The sequence below is a fragment of the Lissotriton helveticus genome, chromosome 5_1 (assembly GCF_964261635.1).
Source record: "Lissotriton helveticus chromosome 5_1, aLisHel1.1, whole genome shotgun sequence".
Lineage (NCBI taxonomy): Eukaryota > Metazoa > Chordata > Amphibia > Caudata > Salamandridae > Lissotriton > Lissotriton helveticus.
Window position 1 is genome coordinate 662,826,580 of NC_136065.1, and position 24,548 is coordinate 662,851,127.

At 46.3% G+C, this 24,548-nt stretch overlaps 1 protein-coding gene across 2 annotated transcripts in view; it reads left to right on the forward strand.

Annotated features, from left to right (window-relative positions):
- The window catches only part of SEC31B (SEC31 homolog B, COPII component), a 1,031,933-nt gene that overhangs the window by 343,724 nt on the left and 663,661 nt on the right, over positions 1 to 24,548 (forward strand). For both annotated transcript variants that reach the window (XM_078643061.1, XM_078643062.1), the window contains exon 11: positions 16,190 to 16,417. In XM_078643061.1, the coding sequence (XP_078499187.1) occupies positions 16,190 to 16,417 (228 nt within the window). The remainder of the gene's footprint in view (positions 1 to 16,189; positions 16,418 to 24,548) is intronic.

Genomic DNA, 24,548 nt, shown 5'->3' on the forward strand with positions numbered 1-24,548 from the left:
GATGGGCTGGGTCCACGAAAGGGGAAGCTTCAAAGGCCTGCAGCCTTTGAAAGCTGTCCCTGCCTTTTGCTGCCTCCAGCAACTGGCTTCCATCGGTTCTGACCCCCACTTTGGGCAGGAGAATCGGAAGAAAAAGCAAGCTGATGATAAGTGTGCCTACCTTGCCGACCCCACCCCTCAGGTGGGGGAGGAGAGGTGAAGCAAACATCTTAGCCCCCTCCATCTTGAAGATGAGGGGACTCAGCCAGTTATGGAGCGGCTCATGCACCCTCCCACTGGAGGGTGGCATAATAGGGGGTGTATTCACCCCAAGGAAAGGATTCATTGGTCCCAACGTACACATCCCTTTAATGCCCCTAAATTTACTATTTAGGGGTGACCCTGAACCTTACCTCCTCAGATTCGAGGAAGACAGAAAATGGACCAAAGAGCCATCCGTGCTTACCCAGGAAGGAGAAGAGGACACCAACTTCCTTGGTCCCGGCCCTACTGACCTGTCCCGTCCACGACCTGCCTACAGCAAGAACCACGGCGAGTCCAGCAGCCAGCAACCCCCAGAGCCTGGAGGATCTGGCCTGCGACCTTCCAACATACTCTGTATACCTTGAGCACCGGATTTGCTCAAACAAAAACTCACCTCCAGACTCCGAATTCCGGTAACTCTGCGATTCTGCACCACTCTGCACCCAACGCCCGAGTTCAAATGGCCCAACACCCCAAGGATGTTTTCCCCGACCGCGACCGGAGCTGGTAAGAAAACTTGATGCAAGAAGATACCCCTGCACCCGACGCCCCACGGCCTTGGGTGGCCCAACCGACAATGTCCTGGCATCCCCCCAGATCCCCACTTACCTTTCCAGCTTTTGGTCGCCTTCAGGAAGCCTCCCTGCCTGAACCTGCAGAATCTTTGCAAAAATGAAGGTCTCCATTGGAAAGCACAGGTTCCCCGACACCCTCTTTGCACCTTGCACCCGGCTGCAGGTCCTTGGCCCCTGCAGTGCTGACCTTAACCCTAGGAGCTGTGCTCCTACATCCCAGTGGCCTGCCCGTAAGCAGTCCTTGACCGAAGGCCCCTTATCCCTATTGGCTAACATTGTGCCCTGCACTCTGCACCCGGTCGCCCCAGTGCCGCTGGTGGTGCAACTCGAGTGTCCATCTAGACCTTGGGGAACCGTGGTCCTAACCCCCAAACTCACCTTTGTAAGTAGTGTACTTGCCTGTGGGACCGCTAACGCTTTTTCCTCATAGGAACCCATGTAAAGAGATTTTGGACCTAAAAACATGACTGTTGTATGAAGAAAATAGAATTCTATTGCAAAGATCAAAACGTCGTACTTACCTTATATGTAGAGATCCTATGGTGTGATATCTAGGCATACCACCCCCAGTACTCAAAGTAATCCAAGAGTAATGAAAAGTAATTACTGTGTAATTTACACTGTTCCCAAAGCATCCACAATCCTGTTACAATTGCAATTTCAAGTACAACTGCATTTCCTTGAACAGTCTTGCATTTGAAAGTATATTTTACTCACTTGTGACAAGTCCTGCTTGGTTCTAACAATAGAACATAAGTATATCTTTTTTATAGTTACCTCATTGGTCTGGATTCTGTCTCAGAGTGTGTGTATCCGTCCTTGATTGAGTGAATACAACAAATGCTTAGCACACCCTCTGGATAAGCATAATTGCTCGCCTACAGTACAAGAAAGAGAGTTGTTAGTACTTACCTAAATTAGCCTCTGCTATACCTCTGGGGACTCTCTGGACTCAGCACATTATACCTTACTTTGGTATAGTATATACAGAGCCAGCATTGCTACGTCAGACATATGCAAATCAGTCTTGACCCTGCTCCTCATGGGAAGAGACCAGCCCGAAATGCCAAGCCAGGTCCTCCCTGGACTGAAAACAAGCATCATGGTACCAGTTTCGGGGCATCACCCTTCATCAGCCAGGCTAGCTTGAATCCAAAGGTGCAATGAGCACAGTACCCACGTCTGGGCATACCCTTCCCACTTAGGGCGAATAAAGCAAAAAGTACAATTAATGGACGGAATGCTGAACAGTGCAAACATTCACCCCCAGTCACAAAGATCTGGGCTCACTGCGCCACAGAACAGCAGGGACACTCTTGACGTAGGCATTATTGATGCTGGAATTCTTTATTGGGAGGTCGGCTTTGTCATCAGTGGTGCCTGGACTGGACACTCAACAAGCCTTGGTTGCTGCAAATGCTCCGATGTCCAGGGTATTTGGTGAAGTTAGGCGCATGGAATGTCTAGTGTCTCAAAACTCACTGGAGAGATGGGGCTGATCCCCTAGAACCACGATGACCTCTCCTGGCGAGATGCTCCCTCGGTGGACCCAGTGGACAGCAAAACAGAGTACTAGACAAATGCTGTTGGCACCTGCAGTTGCAGGGGAGTGGCTCCTCCACTGCAAAGGATAGGCTGCAAGGTTGTTGAAGCACTGGACATCCTTCAAGAATTTTGGAGGGTGCACAGCTTCTGGATGAGTTTGGTCTTTGCAGTTGCCAGGACAGCAGCAACCAGGCAGGGTTTGATGCCATTTTCGGAGCTGGTCCACAGTTCTTGCGACTAATTGTATAAATAAAGCAAGACCAAAACAACACTAATTCAACCAGTAGAAGTCGAGATATGAATTTTTAAAGATTAATTGAAAAATAGCATTTAGAAGCAGTAAGCGCTTAAAGAGTTAATTCGTTATGGTTACGCTGGACCAGGACAAAGTTAAGAGTTCAGGCCGTCTGCAATGGAGTGTGGCGCTGATACAGGACCCACGCATGGCCAACTGTGCAAACGAACCTTGTCCTGGTCACCAGCAATGAGGTGGTTCGCTGATCCCCACACAGTTGGGGTGATGTGCTGGATGTCTCCATGCAACAGCAGTTATGGGTTGGTTCCATGAGCGATGCGCCAGGTCCGAGGTACAGCGGTTCTGAATACGGAAGCCGATGATGGCGCTGAGATGTTGGAGAAGTGGATTATATTTGTTATATTGTAAGTGCACTTTTTTGATGCTTGTTTTGGGTTCTTAAGCACATAGTTTAACATGGGAAATTCTGCACGTAGGTCACACTTTTTATATCGTAGATTATATTTTCTTTGGGTGTTGGTTTATTTTGTAGTTAAAACGTGTGATACATGGTATTATTCATTGGTGTGTTCTGCTTTTTGTTTTGTGAATTTTATGGTTGTTTTTTGATATTCACATTAACATAGTTAAATGCGATGAAAGTATACAAGAACACTGATGGTTTGTTTTTAACACCACAGCTACCCCTGACGAAGAGCACATTGCCCGAGATGCATTGGGTGAACACTTGGATGGGTACCTAGGATAAAAGTGGATTATAACGTGCTGTTATAAAAGGTCTGGATGGACATTTAGGCCGCATTTTAAGTTTAGAATTACATTGCCTTCATTGTGAACATGAAAATGATGGTTGAATAAATATGAATAAAAATGGATTACTTTGGACTACGAAGGTTTATTTGAAATAATGCTGCTTGGATGCTACAGCATAGGGCTTTAGAGCTGTGCGGCTTGAAAACTGAGCGCAACGGCGCAGCAGTTTAATTTTGGAAATTCCATGTTCATGTTTTGGGACAGAGCGTGATCAAGCCTGCACGCCACGAACCACGCCTTTGATCATGTCGAACTTGAATAAAAATGGGAGTGCACTCAATTGCTTGCCTTTGAAGTTGGTTCATATGCCAGGTTTAAACCTGCACACACAGGCTCTGCAGTGTTAGGCATGAGACATGTTTAAAGGGCTACTTAAGTAGGTGGCACAATCAATGCTGCAGGCCCACTAGTAGGATTTAATTTCAGACCCTGGGCACATGTAGTCCACTTTACTGGGGTTTTATAGGTAAATTAAATATGCCAATTGTGGATTAGCCAATCTTACCTTGTTTTAAGCATAGAGTGCATACACTTCACCACTGGTTAGCAGTGTTAACATGCCCAGATTCCTAAAGCTATAAACACAGTCAGGAGGTCAGAAGGCAAAAAGTCAGGGTAATCCACGCCAAGGATGCGAAATCCAACACTGTAAATAAATTATTTCCAGACTTCTTGAGCTACCCCCTTTCCATAACTAAAGTTGTATGTGCAGATGTATCAGTGTAGGTGCACTGTTCAGAATGCTTGCTTCTCAACTATTTATTACAGAGGCATTTGGATGTTACAGTGCTACCCTCACTTTCTACTGATGAATATTTATGTTTAGAGTCTTATACATTTTGCCTCTTCTACAAAGTGTGCTTTAAATTAAACATCATAATGGTAGGGCTACTTCTTGACTATCTACAACTTTGTGGCCACCTCTGTGCATTTTTCTACCAACAGAGATTGAGTTGACATTTTGTCGATAAAACCTGAGTAACGATTAGCCTATGGTTGTATTGTCAGAAGTCATTGTGGCACCGAGTTCATGAGTCTTTACAAGGTAGTTGAACCAGCAGAGAGAGTTTGTGGCAGTTGAGGAGTCCTGTCAATGAGGGTGAATTTGGTTTTTGAAGATGGTTGTATTCAGGTTAACTAAGTATATTCCCCTTCATTACTGTTTTCTTCATGCCCGTGATACATTTACAGCTCGATTATGGCACTAGCTATAGCATCCGAAAATCTCCACACTTTTTTGTGCGAGCTTAATAATCTTACTTTCCAGTTGGTTTCTTCCAGATGATTGTGCCCTAAATTCATGCTGTTGCTCTTGGTACTAAACCTAAGCAGTCTCTCCAATGCCTTGATTTCGGCTATCCAAACTTGAGCTAAGGACGATTGTTTTTTCCAGATTTCATATCATTACAGAGAACATTTAGAGTTGCTTCAGAAAGTGGTTTTTAAAATGAACTTGGTGTTTGAGAGTTTTTCTCCATCCTCTACTCTCCACAAATATGTCATTGCCTATACCTAGTTATATACCTCTTCTCTTTTTAGCCCACATTTTAATATATTTTTCTTGAGAATCATAATATCTGCATTTAAACTTAAACATGCAATGTGTTTTTTAGTGGAGCAACGAGGGAGGAAGCAACTTTGAGTGGGTGGTGGGTATTTGATGAGGCAGGAGCATGTGAAGGAGAGAACTGAAAAACATGTACACTCTCATAGAGTTCCTGACCAAAAACAGAAAAATTATGTTCCTAAAAGTGAGCAGTGGAACAGTAAAAGTCAGCCAATCAAATAGATGGTAAAGAGGCTATGCTTCAGGAAAGATGCAAACAAAAAGAGAGGAAGGCATGTAATTAAATAAGAAGAAAGCAAATTAGAGTCACAATACAGCCAAACAGTGGTAAACAATGGGTGGCCCAAGCCTGCTGTAAGTGCACAATAGGTCTTTACCCCCAGATAGCATGTGCTGTCTAGTAGACTCTACACAAAATGTCACTACATAGGCAAAGGCCCTATAGGCCACCCTGTGAATATCTGCAATGGATGCCTTCTAAAGTACCCTAGGAGGCTGCCATATCAGGGGCAGGCAGACCCTAAATTTGGCCAAGTAGTCCCATACCAGTCTGGTTGGTCACCAGAAAATTGGGACCTTGAGCTAGTGAAAGGGAGAGAAGGAGAAGAAGAAGGACTTGCAGCCCTGGTGAGCAACATAAATCTTAATGAACTAGCAATCATACAGCCTAAAAGTCAACAGAACTGTGAAAATAAATCTGAACAGCTTGCACTTGAACTTTCTATTACATTTTCTTCTCAGCCTACCCAGAGAAAGTAGGGGAAAGGGTTTGAAATACCACTTCTTAAGCATGGTCAAATGCATAATTGGCCTTGAGCAGTACATTTTAACCCCAGTAGAGCATCAACCGAACAACAACAAAAAGACATATATGGAGGCTAGCATAGAGGCGAGCCCAACTCACCTTGCTGTGTATCATGCCTCTAAAATAACTCCCGGGAAGGAAAGTCACCTTTAAACACCCCCTTCTCCCCCTCCATCTCAAATAGAAGATCTGAAAACTGGTCCCAGTGAGGACCAGGTCTAAAATAAGACATAACAATGAAAAGCCCTTCAGCAATTTGTCAGCCAGAACATCAGTCTATGGAAAGTCTCCTCCAAGAAGGTGTGAAAAGCGAAGCATGGTCATGTGGAGGTAAACATACTTTACACATATTGCGTGAAAGACCCACAGAAACCTGAAAGAAAATATAGTCCGAGCCGCAGTTAGACAGCTACATCTTCTAAGTCCTCATGCCTCAAGGTTCTGGAGACAGAAAGCAGCCATGTTAAGCAGAGAATTGATTGCGAAAAGGACAGGTGACCAGAGGCAACGTTGAATCCGGGTGTTAGAAATGGGGGTCTCTAGTTGGCAGTGGTATGCACCCTGTCCAAGTAGGTACCCTTCCTTCTAGTCAGGGTAAGGGAGTTAAACACCAAAGATGACCCCTGCTCACCCCCTTGATAGCTTGGCACAAGCAGTCAGGCCTATCCCAGAGGCAATGTGTAAAGTATTTGTACATAACACACACACACAGTAACACAGGGAAAACAATACAAATGGACACCACACCAGTTTAGAAACATAACCAATCTTTATCTAAACTAAAACAAGACCAAATGACGACAATCCAACATACAGAACTCAAAATATGACTTCTTAAAGGTTTTAAGCAATTCTGATCAACAAAAAGAAATCCCTTGGAGAAAACTATTAGAAATGGTTAAACTTCAAACATACTTCACTCACACTGGTGTCAGAAACTCAGAATGACCCAAGTCTATACATTCTAAAAACAACCTAAATTAAAACAACATTTTTGCAGGAAGAGACTAATTTAAGAAAATACTAGTACAATTTTATTGATACAAACATGAATAAATAAAACACTGTATTAAAAAGATATATATGTTCCTGTACATACACAATTTATCAACACTTAATGAAACATCATGAATTACTAATCTGATTAGAATCTAAATGTTGTGTCCCATTATTTTTATAAAAATGGCACGGTTCCCAAGGTACAATGCCGGATTCGTATGGGTATAGGTTGTTTTGATTTTTTTCGGCACATCATTAGGAGCACGTCCTTTCGCCAGACCGGCCCTCTACCAGGTTCTCCGTAACTGTGAACTGACGACGGCGTCCTATACATAGGTTTTACCTGTTCTGGTCAGCAGTAGTTAACCTCTTTAGTGCGGGCGGAATTCCGCCCGTACGCTGGGATTTACTCATTCCCATGTTTCATGACGAGCTGGGCTCGTCATGAGTGTGCGAGGAGGCTACCTCATGACGAGCCCAGCTCGTCATGAGCGTCGAAGGGGTTAAACTACAAGGAAGATCCATCCTCTTGCTCCTTGAGGCTTTTAATTGCAGATTTAGATTCATTACATTCGGAACCTAGAGGGATTCAAAACAAAGTGGATTCATGTGACCCCATATCCACAAGATTTGACGCACATGGATATGTCCTTAGCCGATTAGGCTTTTATCGGATGGTATATATATATATATATTTTGATAATCAAAAAAACCTATACCTACATGAATCCGGCATTGTACCTTGGGAACCGTGCTCCTAGATAAACGTACGCCTTCACTAGGATGTGCAATAACAGAATACAGTTATTTTAATTGAATAAGAGACAACATATCAGTTTCGTCTTGAAAAAGGTGGTGCATATCAAGTCACGACACAAACGCGTTGACGCATTTTTCTTTGCACTAAATCCGAGGAACCATCACGGTGCCATTTTTATAAAAATAATGGGACACAACATTTAGATTCTAATCGGATTAGTAATTCATGATGTTTCATTTATGATTCACCTCTTCTGTCTCTGATGAATATTTTTAAAGTGTTGATAAATTGTGTATGTATAGGAACATATATATCTTTTTATTACAGTGTTTTATTTATTCATGTTTGTATCAACAAAATTGTACTAGTATTTTCTTAAATTAGTCTCTTCCTGCAAACATTTTGTTTTAATTTAGATTGTTTTTAGAATGTATAGACTTGGGTCATTCTGAGTTTCTGACACCAGTGTGAGTGAAGTATGCTTGAAGTTTAACCATTTCTAATAGTTTTCTCCAAGGGATTTCTTTTTTGTTGATTACATTGGTACCCAGTCCCTTGGTTGGTGGGTCCCTCCCATAAAAACTTCTTTGGTTTAAGCAATTCTGTCCATAGAACTCTGTGGATGCTGTGATTTTACCCAAAATACCGTAGATGGGCCAAAATCCACAGAGAAAAACAGCCGCAGAGGAGGGAAGCATTGGAAAACACAGTGATGCGTCGATTCCTGAGTCCCTGAGGAGGCGATGCATCTGTTCTGCTGCATGAAGGAAAAGTGTTGCATCGAATCCGAACTGTTAGGGGAAGCGATGTTTTGAAATCCAAGGCAGTTCTGATCTGCGGTTGATGCGTTGGAATACTTGCCACACAGGTGCAACAAGTGGAAATCTGGATGCGCTGGAGGTTGATGCAGCAGCAGCAAACAGGAGCTGCTTCGATTTCTTCAGCCACGGTCCCACGATGTGTTAATTCTTCTAGCCGCACAGCAGCTGACTTGAACACAGGCCGTGTTGGAGTCAGTGTGGGAGTCTCGGGCTTCGGAGACACGGTGCCCTGCACTCAGGCTGCAGCAGTTTCTTCCTCCACATGGCAGGTGCAGCGTCTATTTCTTCAGCCAAACGGCAGCGGCGTGTGGAAATTTCTCCCGCACAGCAGTGCTGCGTCAGAAAAACGGGTGCACCGATTTCTCAGTCTTTTGCAGTTTTTTGTAGAAGGAATAACCACCAAGGTCCCAGAACTGGAATTGGCATCACTTGCCAGGTCAGAACTCCCAGCGGTGAAGTTCAGGGAGGCTGCAGGCGCAGCCTTTGACATGAGGCAAGCCCACACAAGCACTTGGAGAAATTCACGAGCAGGATACAAAGCAAAGTCCAGTCCTTTTCTTCTCCAAAGCAGAAGCAGCAACTGAAGGTCAGCCCAGCACAGCAACACACAGCAAAGGGTTAGTACTCCTCCTTACAGCTCTTCAGCTCTCCACCCTTGTCTGAGTCTACTCTTGATCCATAAGTATTCTAAAAGTCTGGAGATTTAGGTCAAATATGTAGGAAGCAGACACTGTATATACTATACCAAAATAAGGTATAGTGTGCACAGAGTCCAGTGGATCCCCAGAGACTTTACAGAGGCTAAAGTAGATAATACTAATGCTCTCTTGTGGTAGTTTGGGTGAGCACCTAGTCTTATCAGAAGGCAGTGCTAAGCATTTTTTGTACACAGACAGGCAAGAAATCATTACACACACATTCAATGACTAAATCCGAGACCAATGATTTGGTTAGTAAATTTGTTTTTATAGAACCAAAGATACCTTGCTGCTGTAAAATACATTTTGCAATATCACTGTCAACTGACTGACTGACTGACACTGTCATTGTACAAAAGTGGACACACTGAATTTTTCAAGCAATACAATGTTATCCTATGGGAGAAAACACAATCAGCAATATGTAGGTAAGTAAACAGTTTACGATATTGAGCTTTTGGATGAAAAATCAGTACCAGTCAAGGTTCATGTAAGTGACCACACTGCATCACCAGCAGCACTGGGGTGAACGGGTGCAGAGGACAAATTCTGGATCTGGTGCCAATGTTATCCAATGGAGACAGTGGACAATCTAAGTGGACCTACTTAAAGGTAAGTAGAACAGTCTGGTAACCCAGTCTCCAGGGGTTAAGGTAAGCACTGGGAAGGGAATCAGCCTACTGAGGGGATTGGGGGAGAGGTCTCATGCAGAGGCTGCAGATGTGAACACGGTGTCTGGCAGGGGTCAGCCCATGGTGGACTCTTGCTCTAAATCGCTGGGGAACCTTTGCAGGACTGGTGGGCCACTGGAACTCGGGTTGTGGTTGTCGGCTGCGAAGGTAGTCATTTTCGTGGTTCGGAAGGCAGAGCACTTTGTCGTTAGAGTTGGTTTTCTTCGGGACAGATCCACTATCCACGGGAGATTGGGAGTCTTTTTAGAAGGCAAGCAGTCTTCCCAGAGCACTGGAGGTCGCTAGTCTGCGGCACGCATCTTCTTTAGCACGGTCTTTGAGACCTGCAGACAAGCCAGTAGGGCTGGTGCCAAGTCAGTTATTGTGTTTAGTCTTCGCTGCTGCACGGCTCTTCATTGTCCTCTTCTCTGTAGGCCATTGGTAATCTGAGATTATGGTTCAGGGGTGCCCCTAAATACTAGTTTTTAGGGGCTTTACAGGGGTAGAAGGTAGTAGCCAATTAGCTACGTACATTTAGCGTGCCTATACCCTTTGTATATCCACTCCCTCTGGCGAGGGTCATATCTCTAACTCTATTGGCTAGAGTCCTCCAAAACAATATGGAGGATTCTGAAGGGATGGGATTACTTCAGCTTAAGGCACGTTCGGAGTGCTCTGGCTGAGAGGGGACAGACCTCTCTTGCTTACTCATTTTCACGCCAACCTTGCTGCCAAAAATGGGACGTGGTCAGGGGGTGGGCATCTCCACTAGCTGAATGGGCCCTGGTCAGCATAACAAAGGACGGGAAGCCTTTGAGGCTCACCACCTTTCTATGTGATTCCTTCTTGGTGGTAGGTGTGAAGCACCTTCACCCAGAGTAGGCTTTGTTTTTGACTCTTGAGAGCAAAAGGCTCCCACCTTGGGGGTCAGAAACATGTCTAGAGGTAGCAGGCTGATGGGAAACAGTAAGACACACACTAGCAAGTTGGTAGGATTTCAGAGGGCACCTCAGAGTTGCTCTCTGGGTGCATTTCTTAGTAAATCCAACACTGGCATCAGTGTGGGTTTATTAAACTGAGATGTTTATCTTGGATTTCAGTGAAGCCATAGGGCGGTAAGGCCTGCTGTAGGGGTGACTTACCTTTGCCTCTTTCAGTGCTGGTAGGCCTGGCACACTGGAATGTGTGTCAGGTTGACTCTTCCCTTTTATCTGCACCAAAACACGCAGGCTGTATGTATGTGTTTGATGTGCAGTCTCTTAGGGGCAGCACAATACATGCTGCAGCCCGTTTGAGACCCTCTCTGGTCACAAGGCCCTAGGTACCACTGGTATCTTTTAGAAGGGACTTATATGTGAGCCAGAGGTGGGCCAATTGTGGAAACAATGGTACAGTTAAGAACACAGGCACCGGGAACCTGGTTAGCAGGAATGCAGTGCACACTCAGTCAAAGATGCATCAGAATCAGGCAAAAAGTGTGGGGTGCTTAAACAGAAACCCACTCTCCTACACAATACTTATACCCCTTTTGGCCTTTGTAGTAGGCATTCATCAGAGGATTGTCTTTGTAGTACACAAATACTTTTCCTGCCTAGTTTTGGCTCCAGGCACACTTCATGGACGTGTAGACAGCATTGTGAGAGGCCAGGCACAGGCCCATTCAGGTGTCAGCGACAACTCCTTCCACTACTCTAGCTCAGGATGGCCCATCAGCCAGGTGATGGGCCATCAGGATATTCAGGGCGCACCATAACTCTCTTTGTGTGACTGTCTATAGTGAATGCACAAACAGGCCCCTGTCATTCTAAACCTGAAGTTGATTTCACAGGCAGGCAGAGGCGTAGGATGGTTAAACAAGAAAATGCCTACGTTCTAAAAGTTTTGCTCTGTCAAAGAGGGTTGGCCCTAATACAGGGAGCTAGATAGGGCCTATACATTTAAAAGAACATAGCGGCTAGCTGTCATATTTATTTTTTTATTTTTTTATTTTGTTTATTGAGCATGTCACACATTACTTAGTACTACACATTTATATACAGGAAGATAGAAATAAAAAAAGGAAGCAAAGAATTTACATCACAGTGCATACATATATAATACCGGACATCCTTTTCTTTTCGTGGTCAGAAGCATTAGTTACATGGCATTTGTCCCTCTCAGTCTCTTGTCTGTCTTTCCCACGGCATGACGTAGTGTGTCTTAATTGCGTGACAACATTTTTTAAATCAGAGAAATAAGAACAGTGCTTATATATATTCTCATTCTATCAGTTCACCCGGTTCTAAACCACTAGGCGGCTTGTAAATATAGATGTTATGGAACTCTCTCCCCCTTGAACTCTCTAGCTAACAATCTTTGGCGATCTTCCGTAAGCTTCTGAAGACTTGGCTCTTCTCCCAGGCTTACTAAATTTTGTGGTATCAGCCGTTTTATTTCCATATGTTGTTATGTTGCATGCGCCTTGATGCACTCGTGGTTAAGTTTGCGCAATACAAGACACCCTTCATTCATTCATTCATGTCCCATATTTAAACTGTCTCATCAGGTCACGCATCACTCCCCTCCACCTGCGCACGCTGTAGATATTGTACCAGAGGTTCCCCGTAGTCCTTAGACCTGGATGACCGCAGCAATTCTTCCACATAGACTTCTAAGGTGTCTCTACAGTATGACATGTCCTTCAGCCAGTCCTGAAATCTGGGGGGGGGGGGCATCTACTACCCCATCTCATAGCGACGCAGCGATTAACCAGTAAAAGCGCTCCGGCCAGAAATGTCCTCCTTTTTACAGGCGTTATTCTGTACATCCCTAATAGGCATACTAATGGGGTATTAGGAATCATCTCTGATAGCATTATTGTGAGTGCTCCCGTAATATCTTCCCAGTATGCATGGAGCTGCGGGCAGGCCCACACTATATGTACGAAGTCTGCATGTAAAGCCTCACATCTATAGCACTTGTCATCTTGTCACAGCCCGTACCTATGTAACTGAGTCGGTGTGTAGTAAAATTGGTTCAAGAATTTAAAGGTTGCAATTTGGCGTTATCAATTGTAGTTGTGTACAACTATACTCCCAGTCTTGCACACTCACTGAATCCCCCAGTAGTTCCCACTGAGTCCCCCATTAGTTCCTCCTCTAGCTGTCATATTTTAATGTTGTTTCTATTTTAACAGGCTGAGACCAATAACTGAATCCATTGGTCTTCCATATTTATTTAGTCATCTTTTTATACTTTTTTGGAAGACAATTTAATTTTTACTCTTTTTTAGACCAGAAACAGGAAAAACACTGTTTGTTTTAACAATCCACGTACAAACAAACTACAACAATATCACAACCATTACAAATACAAAATGGATTGATAGCAAATTAATTACAGTATTCAACCAGTCATAATTTTCTCAGCAACAATAATCACCATTTATAGTTCAGTTAGTAATTCCTCTATGCTTTGCTGCCCACTGGGAACAAATGTTCAAGTTCATATGGTATAGGGACTTTCAAACCGTTTTCTGAGAGCGAATCCTATTTCCATGCTAATGTTTCCCAAATGGTGAATAGTGCAGACGCGTTTCAAACCCCACTATTATTCGTGGGATTTTTCTCAGGGCCATGACTGGATGTGATCTGTGGATCAAAGAAAAGAAAATAGGAATTTTAAAATGAATATCTACTTCTTCTCGAATTCTTTTACCACATTATTTATGTTTTTTATACATTTTATACATGTTGTGTTATTCATTGTACCTGCTATGTCTTTTCATCTGCGTGCCTTTCTCTTAATCAATGAAGGTGCAACGCTCATATCTTGCTTCTAAAAATGACAGGAGTCTCGCCGACGGTCCGGTCTATAACAAATACATTAGCACCTAATTTAGCTGTGGTTCGTGACCTTTAGGCGAGGCCTGGAATTTTCTGACACAGAGACCATTTTCAACAACTTACTTCCCAGTTTGTTCAAAAGCAATTGTAATAGGAGACCTCCTAGTCTTCACCAATAGACGCGAGATTTCGCTCAACTCCAGTCCACATAAGTCATCGTTCTATTTAAGTTCTGAAAAGAGCAAAACGGGCAGTAATGATTGCCTGCACTTCCGCACTTTGGGGGTCATTAGGATGGCGGGCGGACTTTGCCCGCCCGCATTCCTGACGTTGATTGGGACCGCCTGCTATAAGGGCGGGGGTCCCGTGGGGGGCATTAGGATGTGCCCGCCACAGTGACGGGCACATCCTGCATTTCTAGCATTGTGGCGGGCGGTGCTCTCAGCACCTCCCGCCACATTGCTAGAAATGCATTTCAGCATTTGCATAAACATAGCAGCAGGCACCGCGCGATGCCTGCCGCTTTGTTTATGCAAATGTGGGGGGGTACCACAGGTACCCCCCGTGTGCAGCCCCCACCCCTCCTTCATTCTGGGGGCCCGCAGGGGGCCCCCAGAGTGAAAACCGCATGCCTTTCCGTGGTGGCATTGCCGCCACGGAAAGGCATTGTAAAATGCCCATTGTAATATGGCTGGCGGTGTCTGATAGACACCGCCACCATATTATTCCTTTTCCAGCCCGGCCGCAAGGCAACCGGGGTGGAAAAGCGGCGGACGGTCTTTCCGTCCGCCGAGGTCCCCCCCCGCCATACTAATATGGCGGGGGGTAAAAGAGTGAGGATGTCGGGCGGATTGCCCCCGCCAGGCTGGCGGTGGCTACCGCCAGCCTGGCGGGGGCAATCCTCCCGACATCCTAATGGGCCTCTCTGTTCGTACTGTATATGAGACTCATAAAGTCACGGTGCCACTCGAAACAAGTTTGTACTCTTACTTCCACAGTAATTCATTTACTATTAGTCCATTTTGTATTTGTAATATTGTTATAGTTTGTTTGTATGTTGATTGTTAAAACGAACAGTGTTTTTGATGTTTCTGGTCTAAAAGACAAAAATGAAATGGTCTTCCAAAATAGTATAAAAAGATGACCAAATAAATATTGAAGACCATTGGATTCAGTTATTGGTCTCAGCCTGTTAAAGTAGAAAACAGTATTAAAATATGACAGCTGGATGCTATGTTCTTTTACATATACATTCTAAAATTGACATTTTCAAACACTCAATTTAAAACTCACCTTCACTAAAAGATGTGTGTTAGACCTGGCGTCTTTTGGCGTTTTTCCCCTGCCTTTTTGCTTTCTGACCTCATAGTTTTGATGGTGTGGTGGACTTCGTTTTTGCTGGTTTAGTGTCTGTGCACACTTTTTCACTGCTATTCAGTGCTAAAGTGCAAGTGCTCCTACTGTAACTTGGGTTTTTGGATTGTGTTTTCATGATTGGATTATTTGATTTACGACTAAGTCCCTGATACCGTGCACTATATGTGCCCAGGGCCTGAAAATCAAATGCTACTAGTGGGCCTGCAGGACTGATTGTGCCACCCACACCAGTAGCCTTTCAAAGGGTTTTCAGACCTGCCAATGCAGTTTCTGCATACAGTTTGTACTTCCATGTCAACCTGGCAAGTGCACCCACTTGCCAGGTCCTAAACTTTCCTTACATGTAAGACACCCCTAAGGTAGGCCCAAGGTACCCCTGTGGGCAGTCTTGAAGGATATTTAAGTCAGTCAGTGCCTGGTGAACATGAGCTAACAACAACACATGGCTACGTTGTTCTGGTCTTTTGCCCCTTTTACTCTTTTTTTGATTGTATTGTGTCTGAGAGCTAACCTAGCCCCGACGTAAAAACATTTTCCCTGAGTAATATCACCAAAATAATTTGATTAAAATGTACACCATCGCCTCAGTTCATTTATGAGGTCTGTGAATTTGACTTTATGAAACTGAGGTAGTTACTCAGGAAATGCTTGGGAGGAGGCATGACTGTGGCCTTGAAGGGTTCATAGTTACATTAGAAACAACATTATGGTATTAGTAAGAAATGTGTTTGGGAGAGAGTACGGACATAGACCATAAGAGTAACAGTAAAGGTAACATTTTGTCCAAATCGAGGGCAGAGTCCATAATGGTCCACGGTCTTGAAATATGTATTTAATGCAGTTCTTGTGCATAATGCAGTGTTGTCATTTTGAAGAGCTGCAGGTAATATGAGTCACTATTACCCATTGTCATTGTACTCAAGTTATCGAATCTTGAAGGAAGAATAAGCCTCCGTTTTGTGAGAAAAAAGTTGTTAATGACAAACAGAGTAGATTGATACCATTATGTATTACTTAGGACAAAATCATATCCATGGTTTTGAAGCTTTATATTTACCATTATGATTTAATACATCATTGTTATCTTGCTGTTTCCAACATTATCTGAACTGTTTCTCATTTTTTCTCTGGGTATGCCTGTGTAATAATAATATTCACTGTCACGTCCTTATATCTCCTTGTTCCTTATTCATGTAAAAATGTACATGTTTGATTTGTTTTTTCTTGTCTCTTAGTTTGGAGGGAAATTGATCACCTTCCAATCCCCAAAGCCTATTCCGCAACAAACACTGCAGCCTTTCCGTCAAGTGTTTATCAGCCAAGTGGTCACTGAGGAAGAGTTCCTGTCGCGGTCAAGAGAACTACAGACTGCTCTGGGATCCGGAAACCTTCTGCGGTACTGCCAGAACAAAATCCAGAATGCGCAACTGCAGCTTGACAAGAACATTTGGAACTTTTTGAAGGTAGTTCCTAGGATCCGTACAAAGTTCTGACATTTGTTCATTGTCTGAAATGTGATTAATTGTTTATCTGCATTTTACTAATTATATGTGTTGCATTGAAATGTATGCAGTGGCGTTAAATTTGATATGCACAAGTATTCTGTACTTTTTATTTTAATTTCTTTTAATGTGTCTTACGACAGCAGGCAGTTTGATCCACGAAAAGTAAATCAAAACTAATTTTTCACCTATAACTCTGTTATGATCTTTGCATGTCAGGTTGGAATGTTGTCCATCCTTCTAGGAGTGTATGTGTCATCTGGAATGTGGGGTTGTAGTAATTCCATTTAGGTCGGTTGTTGACTGGTGCTGGTGCTGTGAACTGCCACTGTAAGTTGGTGTCGACCTTTCACCAATAAACCTACTGGACATCTACCTTTTCGTGTGTGTCTTCTTGGATGGACTATCACAACACTGGTGATGAACTGCATTGGAGAAGACAGTCATTCTGGGCTACCAACCTCTCCTGAACCCACAAGTCTCAGCTCTCGCCCTGCTGGTTTGAAGAAAAACTCAATGGAGTTTTTGTTTAGCCTGTATTGGCAGAGTGGGCATGTACTGTAACTTTGGGGCAGTTCAATTATTCTCTCTGGCACTGCTTTGGCCAGGTACCGCAGCTGCAACAAGGCACACAACTTGGAGGTTGAAGGAGCATCAGCATTTCCTTTATCAGGGACACACAGCATGTATGTAAAGCTTTGAGGCATGATGTCGAGGGAGCCATTTCGATGTGCAACATGGGCTGCCATTTTGAAGTGGGGTTCACCAGCAATCGTTTTGTAAGTGTCAGAGGCACATAGTTTAACATTGCCATGGGAGCCATTTTGTGTTTGACATTCACGTCAGGAATGAGGCATGCTCGCAGTGTTGACATTCACTTCATCATCGAGGGAGCCATTTTGTATTGGGCATACATCGTATTTGTCACCATTTCTTTTATTGAGAATTGCATCACATGTGACTCGCGATCTGATTGAATTAATACAGAGGTTACATACGGTTAGTGGTGCACACCTTGGATACTTATTTGTTTCTTTCTGTATTTTTTTTGCAACTGATTTCCCTTGTTGTGGGATTATTTTACATACTGCTGACATTGCTTTTAGCCGTACTCCCCAGCACTATATACAGGTATTGCAGTCGTGGGACTATGTTGTGACTGTATTGTATTGTATTTTTCTGGTACTATAAACAGACATTTCAGGCTGTACTTCTCTATTGGATTTCTTCCATAGTTTAATTCTTGCAGATCCTGTGAATTATTGTCTGAAGGATGACTGCATCTAACATGCCTCCAGTTCCACCTTTTCTATCCAAAAAGGGGGACCTCTTCTGCCGTGGAGGAGATGGAAAAACTGAAGGCTGAAATGTATATGACAGCTTGGAAATTAGCCTTTAGGGAAGGCAGAAGGTGATCCACAGGATGTTTTTGATATGTCTGTACAGATGTCAGAGAAACATTTTAAAGCAAGGATCAATGTTGTACTGAAACAACACAAGTTCTTTACAATGTGAGGGTTCAAGAAAAGTTGTTGCCAAAGAATTCTGATCTTAGGGAAGCAATTGCTTTTGTGAAGGGTGTTAAAGCACAACTTCTTGGGTGCGTGAAATGGGTGATGTTCCGTCTTATTTGTCAAGTGATCCTATCGCGGAAGTGACCAATGTGAGTGGAGGGTATGATGATGTACAGATTTCAAGGTGAAATCTGAAGGGAAATTACTGGTGGGTAATAGAAATAACATTGTTAAGATGAAATGTTTTCGTTGTGGCAATCCTGGTCATGCTGGAAGTAGTCCCAATTTTATGCCAACAATTCTGTGTGTTGGAAGTATGGGAATAATTGTCTTTATGCCCGATTTTGCAAGGATGACCAGGATCAAGTAGTAGATATATGGTGAGCTAAATAAATCGTATTTGAATAGTGACCCAAAGTCTGGGTGATGTAGATGTAGGCCCCTTTGTCATACCAGAGTGTCGTGTCACACTGAATAGTAAGAATGTTGTGGTGTTGGCTGACTCTGGTTCTCCCTAAGTAGTGGTGAAGGACAGTGTGGGGCTTCAGGGGGGGTCTCGAATAGATTCACACACACGGGTTGTCGAGGTAGAGCAGGTTTTTTTATTTGATACAGCCTGCGTTTTTGTACAGGCACCCGGTAAAAGGGTAGGGGTTGTTCAGCCTCCTCCGTCGTGGTTCTTCCCCCTCCGGAGCGTCGATCCCAATGCCTCCTGGGAGTTGTAGGTCTTAGTCCCGCCGTCTCGTAGTCCTGGTCGAGCCACACTTCCGTGTTAGTGTGGCTGGGCGATGCGCGTCCCACAGAACCTTCTTGCTTCTTGCGGTAGCCGCCCTCAGCGTTGTCCACCGGTCCGGTCGTCGCCTTTTCCCCTGGAGTCTCGTCGTAGCTCCGGTCCGCCTCTGCTTCTCTCCCCGTCTTCCTCCGAGGTTGCGCTGGTATGCCCTCGTAGGTCCTCCGATGTTCCTCTGCTACCTCCGCCTCCGTGCTGCTCTCTCCGTCCTCCTCTTCCTCCGTTCTTAGTCTTTCCTCCGCCCTCCGTTCGTCTTCCTCCTCCGTCCACTCCGCTCCGCTGTCTCTCCACTCACGCCACCAGTCTCCTACTCCGCCTCCGGGTGTCTCGCACACCTGGCTTGATTCTGGGATGGGTTTTACCTCTTCGGGAAGGGCGTGCCGCCATTCTAGATCCGCCCCCTTAAAGGTGTACGCCAGTCGCTCCTCCGCATCGGACCGTCGTCGTAATTCATCAGCTGTACTCCATGCCTCTGTATGCTGGATAAAAAGGGCAGACACATTAATAGGCATACCAGGGGGCCCCTCATCCGGGTCCCCCACGTCACACACCTCCCCCCCAGGATTCTCCCGATCGGGGAGAGGGTATCGAGACAGAAAGTCCGCGTTGATGTTCTCGGACCCCTTCTGGTGCCGGACCTGGAACCGGAAGGGCTGCAATGCCAAAAACCACCGCATGACACGGGGGTTGTTCGAAATGTTCCTCGCCATCCACAAAAGAGGGGCATGGTCCGTGTAGAGTAGGAATGAGCGCCCCTCCAAGTAGTAGCGTAGCTTGTCCACCGCCCACCTGATGGCGAGGCACTCCTTCTCTATAGTAGGATATTTAACCTCCCGGGGAAATAATTTCCGGCTGATGTAGAGGATGGGCCGAAGGCCCCCCTCATCTGCGTCCTGGGACAACACAGCCCCAATGCCGAAGTCAGACGCGTCCGTATGCAGGACGAAGGTCTTGTTGAAGTCCGGAGATGTCAGGATGGGCCCGGTGGTGATAGCCTTCTTCAATGTTTGAAACGCCTTCCACATGGCTGGCGTAGGGTTGTGGAAGTCCGGGCCGGTCCTCGTTTTTCTGAGAGTATCGGTCAGGGGGGCCGCCACCTCTGAGAACGCAGGTATGAACCGCCTGTAGTAGCCCACTAGGCCCAAAAAGGCGCGCATATCCTTCAGGGTGCTGGGGAAAGGGGTGTCGGCGATGGCCCTCACCTTCTCGATCTGCGGCTCTATGACCCCATGGCCCAGAAGATAACCCAAGTACTTGACCTTATGGTACCCCACTCTGGATTTCTTGGAGTTTACGTGTAGGCCTGCGGAGGCAAGCAGTTGTAGAACCACCTCGAGATGCTGTAGGTGTGCGTCCCAAGAGGGACTGAATATTATAATGTCGTCTAGATAAGCTGAGCAGTATTGATGGTGGCCCCGTAGGACCGTGTTCATGAGCCTCTGAAAGGTGGCGGGGGCTCCGTGCAGTCCAAAGGGCAGTACTGTAAGTTCGAACAGTCCCTCCGATGTAGCGAAGGCCGTTTTTTTCCTGTCCTCTTCCCGAAGGGGCACCTGCCAATAGCCCTTGGTCAGGTCCAGCGTGCTTATATACTTCGCTTTGCCTAGTTTCTCAATGAGTTCATCGATCCTGGGGATCGGGTATGAATCGAAAGCTGACACTTCGTTCAAAGCTCGGAAGTCCATACAAAAACGGCTACTGCCGTCCGGTTTGGGCACCATAACGATGGGTGATGACCACTCGCTCCTGGAGGGTCGTATCACGCCTAACCGGAGCATTTCTGCCACCTCTTTGGATATGGCTTCCCTTTTGGCCGCCGGGATCCGGTATGGACGCTGCTTTACGATGGTCCCCGGAGGCGTGTCGATCCTGTGTTCGGCCAGGCTTGTTTTTCCGGGAAGGTCGGAGAAGACATGTGCGTTTTTCTGCAGCACTTTTCGGAGACCCTTCTGCTCGTCTTTCAACAGCTCCTCGTTGACAACCAAATCATCAATAGTGGTTGAAGAGACCGATTTGGGGGTTTTCACTAGGTGTGCTACCACTGGTATTGTCCCTAGCCATTTTTTCAGCAGATTAATGTGGAAAATCTGGGACTTCCTTGCTGTGAGGCGCAGTCGATAGGTCGTCTTGCCTATCTTATCGATAACTTCATAGGGACCCTGCCATTCGGTGTGGAACTTTTTGGTCGTCGACGGCAGTAGTACCAGGGCCCATTCTCCAACGTTCAGTGTTCTCCATTTTTTTCCTCTGTTATAGTGTTTCTGTTGTTGTTTCTGGCTTTCTGCCAAATGAGTGAAAGCGAGTTCCCGGATTTTCCCCAGTTTATTTCTTAGGTCCGTGCTGTATTCGAGCAGAGCTCTAGTCTCTCCTCCACGTTCTGTCTCCCACATCTCCTTCGTCATATCCAACAGGCTCCTGGGTTGTCTCCCATAGAGCATCTCGAAAGACGAGCACCCCAGACTACTTTGTCTTTGGCCCCTGATCACATAAAGGGCAAGTGGTAACAAGGAATCCCAGTCGGTGTGATTCACCTCCACCATTTTCTTTATGACCGTCTTTAGGGTCCGGTTATACCGTTCTACCAACCCGTCTGTTTGCGGGTGGTACACGGAAGTCTTTATCTGGTGTAAACCTAACAGCTGGCACACTTCCTGCATGACTTTGGACATAAACGGGGTCCCTTGGTCCGTGAGGATCTCTTTAGGGAACCCCACTCGAGAAAACAGTTCAAGGAATTTGTCGGCTATGTTCCTGGAGGTGGGGGTTTTCAGGGGAAACGCCTCGGGGAATCTGGTGGCGTAGTCCACAATTACGAGAGCGTACCTGTAACCTTTTTTTGTGGTTGTTAATGGTCCTATCAGGTCCATACCCACCCTCTCAAACGGGGTTCCGATGACCGGAAGGGGTTGCAACGGTACAGCCTGTGGTCTCTGGGTATTCGCCTTTTGGCACAGATCACAGGTCTGGCAGTGTTTTTTTATATCGCTATAGATGCCAGGCCAGTAGAAATTCCTGAGTACATTTTGGGTCGTTTTCTCGCTCCCTATATGTCCAGCCAACAGGTGTGTATGCGCATAGTACATTATCTGCTCACGAAAACAGACGGGCACCAACAGTTGTGTTGGCTCGTCTCGGGAGGCCTGTCGGTACAGTAGATCATCCTTGATCAGGAAACGGGGGTACGAGAGGGAAGGGTTGGTTAGTCCGACATGGGCTTGTTCCCAAGCGTTGAGGAGGGTGTCGTCGTTTGCTTGGGCGAAGCGAAACGACCTATCACCTTCCCAGGGACCCGTAGACAAAAGGTTCGTCACCCCTCCGTCCTTGCTGCTGTCCTGGCTTAAACGGGCTCTGAACAGGTTCAGGAAATTGGGATTGTCGGTACCCAGGATCAGTGTTTCCGGCAAGGCGTCCATCACACCCACCTTTACGAACATCGTTTCCATACCCTCCAGCCCGATGGGGAGGCGTGCTATCGGATATTCCTTTACATCCCCGTGTACGCATTTTATGAACACACTGGTCTCGGGGAGAAGTTGATGGGGAGTCACATAATCCGCCTGTATGACGGACTGCTTACACCCGGAATCCAGGAGGGCCCTGACCACCACCCCATTGACCGTAACACTCACGTGAAAAGAGCCGCCCAATTCCGCTGAATACAGCACCGTCTTGGGTAGATAGTTGACGTCCATCGGTTCTTCCTGGTTCCGTTTATGGGGGCATAGACGAGCAATGTGGCCCCACTGTCCACAGTCGAAGCACTGCGGACCTCGATATGGAGTAGGTTCGGCAGTCGAAGTTCGAGGAGGGGGAGGGAGGGGTCCAGGTGGAGCCCTTACTCGGCGTTCGGGTTTGGCTGGTCCTTTAGCGGGTCTGTCTGGTTCGGCGTTGTGAAGACGAGGTTGTGCTCTGGCATATGTGGTTGCCATCTCCATGGCCTGGGCTGTAGACAAGTTGGAATGTTGGCGAAGCCACCGCTGTGTACCATAGGGAAGGGCTTCCAGGTATTGCTCCAGGTATATTTTATCCATAATTTGTTCTTTGGAGCACAGGGATGGGGTCAGCCATTTATCGGCTGCGGTTTTTAGTCTGAAGAATAATGTTTTGGGGTTGTCGCCTGCTTGTCCCCTCTCCTTACGGAACCGCACCCTATATGCTTCCGAATCTAAGCCTAGGTGATCTAGGATTATCGTCTTGATCTGGGCATATGGTGTGGTGCCTCCACTGTTGGCTACCTGGTAGGCTGCCTGTGCCTCTCCGGTCAATAATGGGGCGAGGAAAAAGGGCCACTTGTCTAAAGGCCAACCACAGGCCAGAGCCACCCTTTCAAAATTCGTTAGGAAGGCGTCTGGGTCCTCCCCGCTTACGTATTTCTGTAGGGATATACCTGCGGGTGTAGGGGTGGGCCGGGTCTCACGGGAGGGGAGACTGGCTGGGTCACTGGTACCTCTCATTCCTTCCAGTTTCTGTACTACTGTGCTCCGGAACGTGTCTCTGTCCATTTGGGCGGCGGCGAGTTGCTGCTCAACCGCCCATGCCAATTGTTCTTGGCCCTTCACGAGGGCTTGCAGGATCGCGTCCATCGTTGTGTCCTCGATGTCTACTTCTGGCTGAGTCCCCGCATTCTCCACCACTTGTGGGGCTTCAGGGGGGGTCTCGAATAGATTCACACACACGGGTTGTCGAGGTAGAGCAGGTTTTTTTATTTGATACAGCCTGCGTTTTTGTACAGGCACCCGGTAAAAGGGTAGGGGTTGTTCAGCCTCCTCCGTCGTGGTTCTTCCCCCTCCGGAGCGTCGATCCCAATGCCTCCTGGGAGTTGTAGGTCTTAGTCCCGCCGTCTCGTAGTCCTGGTCGAGCCACACTTCCGTGTTAGTGTGGCTGGGCGATGCGCGTCCCACAGAACCTTCTTGCTTCTTGCGGTAGCCGCCCTCAGCGTTGTCCACCGGTCCGGTCGTCGCCTTTTCCCCTGGAGTCTCGTCGTAGCTCCGGTCCGCCTCTGCTTCTCTCCCCGTCTTCCTCCGAGGTTGCGCTGGTATGCCCTCGTAGGTCCTCCGATGTTCCTCTGCTACCTCCGCCTCCGTGCTGCTCTCTCCGTCCTCCTCTTCCTCCGTTCTTAGTCTTTCCTCCGCCCTCCGTTAGTCTTCCTCCTCCGTCCACTCCGCTCCGCTGTCTCTCCACTCACGCCACCAGTCTCCTACTCCGCCTCCGGGTGTCTCGCACACCTGGCTTGATTCTGGGATGGGTTTTACCTCTTCGGGAAGGGCGTGCCGCCATTCTAGATCCGCCCCCTTAAAGGTGTACGCCAGTCGCTCCTCCGCATCGGACCGTCGTCGTAATTCATCAGCTGTACTCCATGCCTCTGTATGCTGGATAAAAAGGGCAGACACATTAATAGGCATACCAGGGGGCCCCTCATCCGGGTCCCCCACGTCACAGACAGGAATTGGGGAAAAAGCGTTTGGAGGTGAAGACAGTTCCCTTCCTCCACCAGATATCAACCGGTGAGTTATGAGGGTACCAAGATTGATGTTTTGGGATGTATTGTTCTGAAAGTTGAATTAAAAGGTAAAGAGACAGTAGGGAAGCTATTTGTGACCAGGATTGTGGACTACTTGTTGGGATGGCGTCACCAGCGAGACATGGGTATCACGCTTAATCCCAACGCCTTGCCCCAAGTTATGACTGTGACAGAACTGAGTGGACATGAAGATATAATGTTACAATTTCCTGAAGTATTTAGCAGAAGGCAGAGTCTCTTTAAAGACTTAGTGCATAAGATTGGTTTAAT